This window comes from Ictalurus punctatus, chromosome 6 (assembly GCF_001660625.3).
Source record: "Ictalurus punctatus breed USDA103 chromosome 6, Coco_2.0, whole genome shotgun sequence".
NCBI classification, from domain to species: Eukaryota; Metazoa; Chordata; class Actinopteri; order Siluriformes; family Ictaluridae; genus Ictalurus; species Ictalurus punctatus.
The window spans coordinates 10,007,801-10,015,992 of record NC_030421.2 but is presented as its reverse complement, the minus strand read 5'-3'; the positions used below and the strand labels follow the sequence as shown (position 1 = coordinate 10,015,992).

The 8,192-nt window shown below is 41.2% G+C and overlaps 1 protein-coding gene across 1 annotated transcript in view; it reads right to left on the bottom strand.

Moving 5' to 3' along the window:
- Positions 1-2,153: 2,153 nt before the first annotated feature.
- The window catches only part of wdfy2 (WD repeat and FYVE domain containing 2), a 15,730-nt gene continuing 9,691 nt past the window's right edge, over positions 2,154-8,192 (bottom strand). The window contains exons 8-12 of the mRNA XM_017479422.3: positions 6,073-6,178; positions 5,877-5,978; positions 5,424-5,554; positions 3,173-3,281; positions 2,154-2,478 (exon numbers count right to left, since the gene is read on the bottom strand). Of these exons, the coding sequence (XP_017334911.1) occupies positions 2,449-2,478; positions 3,173-3,281; positions 5,424-5,554; positions 5,877-5,978; positions 6,073-6,178 (478 nt within the window). The 3' untranslated portion in view covers positions 2,154-2,448. The remainder of the gene's footprint in view (positions 2,479-3,172; positions 3,282-5,423; positions 5,555-5,876; positions 5,979-6,072; positions 6,179-8,192) is intronic.

Sequence of the window (8,192 nt, the reverse complement as noted above, 5' to 3'; positions counted from 1 at the left end):
ATAAAAAAGCCACAATGCTTATCTGTGTGAATCTTGCAAAATCTGTTATTGTAGTTAAATCTGAGAAAATTGGACCAGTTTTTGTTACACGTTATTTTACAAACGGCACTTCTTAAAAGAGAGTTGTTTTTTTTTAAAAATTCATCCCCCGAAAAATCCCAAAGTGCCATGGATCTATGCTTGTGCACCCAGAGGCAGTATCTTGTGGTGCCTACTGTCTTATTATTGACTCTCTGAGTATCTCTCAGACATAGTTCTTGGTTTAGAGGCTCCCTGCACCAAAGACCCTGATTCAAAGTCCATCAAGCCTGGCCTGACGCAAAAAAGCTTAAGAAACTTAGTCTTGGCTACCTAGAATCCTGATAGCTCAGAGCAGCCATATAGTCACACTACCGTGTCCCCTTTGCAGATCGGAAGTCGTATAATTGACAAATACAGTTATCTCTAACGGAGCCAAGATGCACTAGCCCATGACTGGCCTTTAGACCTACAGTATGTGTCTCCATCTCAGATCAAACCACAGAGTGCTACTTGTGGCCCCAAAATGGCCACTGAGACCTGGTTACTCTCGCTGTTTGTGCCTGTGGGTTCAGCCCCTCTGAGTGGTGAACAATTCAGTGACAGTGATATAGCAGTTCAAGAAGCAACCCTGAGTGACAGAGCTCCTAGTACACAGGCTTTATACACTATCAGGTAATAAGTGAGAACTGCTCTGTCAGTTGGACCCGGTGTGCTTCCCAGTACCTAACTGATATACTTTTTGCAGGGACTGCTGGATAATAGCTACACTGCCTACACAGAGAGAGTGTAGAGGGCATTTGGGAGATCATAAGCTCATATCAGCATTTTTGAACGGAAGTAGGCACCTCCACCTTTCATTCTTCCCACAAGGAGCCTGCCTTGGGACTTTCTTCTCCTTTTGGAGTACTTCAAGTTATCTCTCCATGAGCATACCCAGGAGTTTGAAATGGGTATGTGTAGAACCCTGGTGTGTAAGGGTGGGGAGGCAGGCGGAATTTTAACTGAGCTCCCAGATCATGTTTATTCAGACATGCTTTTCAGCTTTTCACTTGGTGGCCATTGGGATATGCAGTTCATTCCTTTGCTGTGCGGAAGAGCTGGGCTGTTCATTCGATTTGAAGCCACATGATGTCGCCCTAACATCACACACCACAAGAGCCACGTCTTTAATACATTTCCTCATATTCTGTTATGGTTGAAGTGAACCTGTATGTTGATGTAAATGTGTACTTATACATTCATATAGATCTCAGAACAGAAAAGTGGCAATTATAGTTAGTTTCTGATCTCTTGTGCCAGCTCCTGACCATCAATATCACCCTTAGTGACAAATTTCTGCTCTGACCCTGCATTAAATGCATAATGCAGGAGATATCAGTCATTCAAGAAGAGACAAACTTTTATAATACTGAGTTAGTCCGGTACTCTGGATACTGAACTACAACTAACCTAGAGCTGAATTTATTGTCACTGCCTAATGTGTCAAGAACTGTCTTATTTCCCAGCCCCACAATACCAATGTAATGTTGTGCCAATTATTGCTTCTTTCAATACCAACCAAACAAATATATAAAGTGTACTCCGCAATGTTTAAAAAAAAATTTCACTACAACCAGTTTCTGTATGATGCTGCATCCATGCCACTATGGGTGTCATTATAAGCCCAAGACATCTGCCAGGATATTAACCAGCATCCATCCATCCATTTTCCATACCACTTATCCTACATTGGATCAAAGGGGAGCCTGGAGTTTGGGTGAGTTTGTGCCCACTGTAGAGTCAGATTCTTGACTGAAAGGAGTGGTACCAGTCATGGTCTTCTGCTCGCGTATCTCATCCACCTCAAGGTTTAATGTGTTCTGGAGATGCTTTTTTGCTCACCACAATTGTAAAGAGAGCTTATTTGAGTTACTGTCACCGTCCTGTCAGTTCGAACCAGTCTGGCCGTTCTCCTGCGACCTCTCTCATCAACCAGGCATTACGACCCACAGACCGGGATGGTTTTTTGTTTTCGCACTATTCTGTGTAAACTCTAGAGACTGCTGTGTGTGAAATTCTCAGGAGATCAGCAGTTTCTGTTCCTATATAAAAGTTTGATCATTTTGTCTCATACAAAAGAATGACATTACATCTATAATCAATTAGATCTTTTATTTGTGATTTTTTTTTCCACATGTAAAGACACACAAATACAAGCATTTTCTTGGAAAACATGTCAAAACGGTACATTTGTTAATCTAAAAGTGCATTGTAATGTTCACATATGGTACAAGACTTGACAAATGTTAAGTATTTACACAGTATGATGAGAATTGGCCCACTGGAACATGACTGCACCTGTTCTCACACACACACACCGCTTGGATATCATCAAGGTCATTATATCTCTGTGGAGTACATCCTGTGCAGTGAGTGCTGTAGTGATCTTTAGGATACCACAGGCGTCATGTCCCATAGCTACACACACACACACACACACACACACACACACACACACACACACACACACACACACACACACACACACACACACACACACACACACACACACACACACACACACACACAGAGGGATAGGACCAAATATTAATTATACAATTCACTATTCAACTTTACATACCAGTCACAGACACATAATGCCTCAGTTGATCCTTATTATTAAAAAATACATTAAAAAAAACATCAACAGAGGCACCAATATTGCTAACAAGAGAACGCTAGCAGAGGAAAAAATTACCACAAAAATCCTCTCAGGCAGAGAAAAAAAAGAGAATATTACTATAAAAAAATATCTTAGTATATGTAAGATAAGATAAAACCGAGTTCAAATCCAATCACTGCCACCACTGGGCCCCTGAGCAAGGCCCTCAACCATCTACTGCTCAATTGTATAAATGAGATAAACACAAGTCACTCTGGATAAGAGATAAATTCTGTTAATGAAAAGAATAAAAATATTTCTCCATTGACTCCATTTGTACGCTACCTTGTTTTGTGTCTCATCATCCACACTAGATTAGAACACACTGGACTTTATTATAATTACACGTAAATTTATATATATTATATATATATATATATATATATATATATATATATATGTGTGTGTGTGTGTGTGTGTGTGTGTGTGTGTGTGTGTGTGTATAAAGACCTTGACGGCCCTGTCCGTCCCAGAGGTCAGCAGCCAGCTCCTGGTTGGCTCGTAGTGAACATACACAATGGTGTGTTTGCTGTCATGGAATGTTGCAGTTGGTGCTCGCCTTAGAAGAACAAACAATGCAAAACTTTTTTTTTAACAGTCTCACACAGCTTTCCAGACTTACAGTAATATACATTTATACTCATCAGGCTGGAAAAACTTCCAAAATCATCTCTAAAGGGTTTGGACTCCACTAATCCACAGTCAGACAGATTGTGTACAAATGGAGGAAATTCAAGAAAATTGTTACCCTCCACCGGAGTGATCGACCAACAAAGATCACTCCAAGAGCAAGATGTGTAATAGTCTGTGTGGTCACAAAGGAACCTAGGGTAATGTTAATGCTCATGAATCCACCACCAGGAGGACACTGAACAACAATGGTGTGCATGGCAGGGTTGAAAGTCACTACTCTCGAAAAAGAACACTGCTGCCCATCTGCAGTTTGCTAAAGATTATGTGGACAAGCCAGAATGTTATTGGAAAAATATTTTGTGGACAGATGAGACCAAAATAGAACTTTTTGGTTTAAATGAGAAGAGGTATGTTTTGAGAAAGAAAAAAAATGCATTCCAGCATAAGAACCTTATCCCATCTGTGAAACATGGGGGTGGTAGTATCATGGTTTGGGACTGTTTTGCTGTATCTGGGACGGGACGGCTTGACATCATTGATGGAACAATGACTTCTGAATTATACCAACGAATTCTAAAGGAAAATTAGCCATTCTGCCTCCCTGGTGTCATGTGACTTGTTAGTGTTACAAGGTCTCAAGTGTGAATGGGGAGCAGGTGTGTTAAATTTGGTGTTATCACTCTCACACTCCCTCATACTGGTCACTGGAAGTTCAACATGGCACCTCATGGCAAAGAACTCTCTGAGGATCTGAAGAAAAAAAAGAATTGTTGCTCTACATAAAGATGGCCTCGGCTATAAGAAGATGACACTGAGCTGCAGCACGGTGGCCAAGACCATACAGCGGTTTAACAGGACAGGTTCCACTCAGAACAGGCCTTGCCATGGTCGACCAAAGAAGTTGAGTGCACGTGCTCAGCGTCATATCCAGAGGTTGTCTTCGGGAAATAGACGTATGAGTGCTGCCAGCATTGCTGCAGAGGTTGAAGGAGTGGGAAGGTCAGCCTGTCAGTGCTCAGACCATACACCGCACACTGCATCAAATTGTTCTGCATGGCTGTCGTCCCACAAGGAAGCCTCTTCTAAAGATGATGCACAAGAAATCCCGCAAACACATTGCTGAAGACAAGCAGACTAAGGACATGGATTACTGGAACCATGTCCTGTGGTCCGATGAGACCCAGTTAAACTTATATTGTTCAGATGGTGTCAAGCGTGTGTGGCGGCAACCAGGTGAGGAGTACAAAGACAAGTGTGTCTTGCCTACAGTCAAGCATGGTGGTGGGATGTCATGGTCTGGGGCTGCATGAGTGCTGCCGGCACTGGGGAGCTACAGTTCATTGAGGGAACCATGAATGCCAACATGTACTGTGACATACTGAAGCAGAGTATGATCAGTATGTATTATTCCAGCATGATAACGACCCCAAACACACCTCCAAGATGACCACTGCCTCGCTAAAGAAGATGAGGGTGAAGGTGATGGACGGGCCAAGCATGTCTCCAGACCTAAACCCTATTGAGCATCTGTGGGGCATCCTCAAGGATGGAGGAGCACAAGGTCTCTAACATCCACCAGCTCCGTGATGTCATCATGGAGGAGTGGAAGAGGACTCCAGTGGCAACCTGTGAAGCTCTGGTGAACTCCATGCTCAAGAGGGTTAAGGCAGTGCTCGAAAATAATGGTGGCCACACAAAATATTGAAACTTTGGGCCCAATTTGGACATTTTCACTTAGGGATGTATTCACTTTTGTTGCCTGCGGTTTAGACATGAATGGCTGCGTGTTGAGTTATTTTGAGGGGACAGCAAATTTACACTGTTATACAAGCAGTACACTCACTACTTTACATTGTAGCAAAGTGTCATTTCTTCAGTGTTGTCACATTAAAAGATATAATCAAATATTTACAAAAATGTGAGGGGTGTATTCACTTTTGTGAGATACTGTATGTAAAGATGTATAGCTCAAAAAAGAACGCAAGAAAACATCTTATAAGCAGGTAAATACAGCATGTAACTATCTATCTGTCTATATAAATAAATCAGGTTTCTGTTGAACACTCACTCTTCATCAGTGATGGATTTGTGGCATTCGTCACACACTCGCACCTGGAACTCGAAGCCCATCAGAGGGATGGTGGAGCGCTGGGATGAACACTTGCCACACACGGCCTGGCCGCACTTCCTACAGTGATGCTACGAGGAAAGATGATCACATGAACCTCACACAAATAGTACACTGTGTGTAATGTTTACTGTCAGTCTGTTTCCTGCTGATGGAACTGTAGCCCAAGCACTGAGCTATTTATTTTTTATTTATAACTGCAGAGACAAGCATTCAGTAAGCTGCTGATAACGTGGTTACCAACATTCTTTTATCCTGTCTAACTAGAGGGGGAAAAAAACACCCTACTGATTATTGCAAATCAATTTTTGTATTGTTTTAAATGCAATGGTCCTGTTACGTGTGTGTGTGTGTGTGAGTGAGTGTGAGAGAGAGAGAGAGAGAGAGAGAGACCTGGCGCAGGCCGATCTTTTTGCAGTCCCACATCTGTTTAAAGTTCCAGAAGAACGGCTGCTCGCATTTCTGACAAGAGTCGCTGTCCAGCCATTCAGGAGTCTGGAACACACACACACACACAGTGCAACTTACACAGCTTATACACAAAAAAAGTCAACAGAAAAGGAAATTTGACATTGTGTCTTTTGTTCACCTCTTGTCGTGTGACGTCCATGTTCCATACGACAATTCCACCATCAGCTCCACAAGAAATAAGTTGACGAGTGTGTGGAGCATAGTACAGCCCTTGTACCTTGTCACTGCGCGCGCGCGCGCACACACACACACACACACACACACACACACACACACACACACACACACTTTTCTTAGTATCACAAAGAAAAATCCTTTTCCACCAAATTAGCACAAAATAGCACAACAGCGATACAAACCCATGCTGTAAGTTTTTATATGTACATGTATGATGGTTCAGTGAATTCATAATGTACAGTTTAAATAATGGTGATTTTTCTGATGAAGGATTAACTGTATTCTTCCTCCCTTAAATGAAAAGTCTTTCTATGGGTGAATGGTTTTGAATATTAAGAGTTCCTTTGATCATTTTAGTTTAGACAGGTCTCAAGATGATGTAAGCCAAATTTGTTGAAGATTGGACAGAATATTTGGAGGAAGAATAACAAAAGTGGTAGTTAGATGTAATTATTTTTAACGTTATTGTAACTTTTGACCAGTAGGTGGTGCTGACACGAAATTTGTTGCAAGGTTTTGCTGAGATACAACCTCATTTCCTGTTTGGTGGCTTCGCATTGTTGGTACATTACGGACAAACCGTTTAGAATATTAACAATCTTTTGACAACTTTTGTCCAGGTTGGTCATTGTATGATATATGCCAAATTTGGTGACGATTGGACAAATTTTGGAGGAGTAGTGAAATTTTGACAAAATCCAAGATGCTTGACAGGAAGATGTTAATTAGCCAAATTTGGTGATATTCAGACAAATGTTTTTAAATAAATCCAAGATGGTTGAAAATCTAATTTGGCAGAAATTGACATCATATGGTCCATTAAACACAGCATGATCCAAGGAATCTAGGGAAACCTTACATTGATGTTTTGGCCACACAGTTAAAAAGTTATGGGCATAAACATACTTTGAAATTTGGCCAGAATTTGACCTGTTGGTGGCACTACAGCTTTGGGAGCTTGGGACCCAGATTTAGTGTATTTGTAGCTTAATGTGTCCTGAAGCTGTGTGCCAAATTTCACAACTTTTTACCACACACGTCTATGGGCTGCCATAGACACACTACCCAGAATAATAATAAACAGAATCCGTAGAAAAACAATAGGTACCTTGCACCGTTGGTGCTCAGCCCCTAATAAGAAAAGACAGAACAACAATAGGGTGCCTACGGACCTTCGGTGCTTGGCCCCCTAATAATAAGTTTGTTAGTGTGTCAGACTTGTTAATTCAAAAGAAAATAGAGCAAAAGAATAGAGCTGGGACTAAGGACATCCGAAATCAAGAAATGTTACTTATTTCAGTGTAACTAGCTAGTGCTAAATGTCTGTGCTAATTCACAGCACAGCATGAAAAAGTAAAGTCTGTGTGCACAAGCAGAATAACAGCTAACATCAGCCAACATTTTACCTGTGTTATTGAATGATTTCAAAACGCAAGACTTTTCTTCATCCCCTAAACTAAAATAGACCTAGCAAAAAAGCATACAGTGACATGCTATTAGTGTAGCCGTACATCATTAGCATTCACACTAGCTCGCATTTGTCACAGGTGGACACGAGCATGGTTTCAGTATCTGAGTCTCGATTTGCATCGTAATATTCCCAGCGATTTCATTAACCTGCCACATTTGTGCTCCTCACTAATGTTATCTAAATTCATTTTAGTCAGCTAAGCATGCAGGTTGTGGAGCTTATTTGGAAGCTTCCGCCCACATAATAAAGGATTCAATCTGATCGTTGTTGATGTCAGATGAGCTGGTTTGAGTATTTCAGACAATGCTGATCTTGTGGGATTTTCACACATACAACAGTCTCTAGAGTTTCCACAGAATGGCGCGAAAAACAAAAAACAGTGAGCAAGAGTTCTGTGGGTGGAAACACCTTGTTGATAAAAGACTTCTGAGGAAAATAGTTAGAATGGTTTGAGCTGCCAGGAAGGATATAATAACTCATGAATGAGTAGGTGTACAGGTGTTCCTAATAAAGTGGATGTTGAGTGTATATTTTGATGTAACCCTGCTCACACAGTTGTATGATACACTTTATATGAGTCACATTCACCA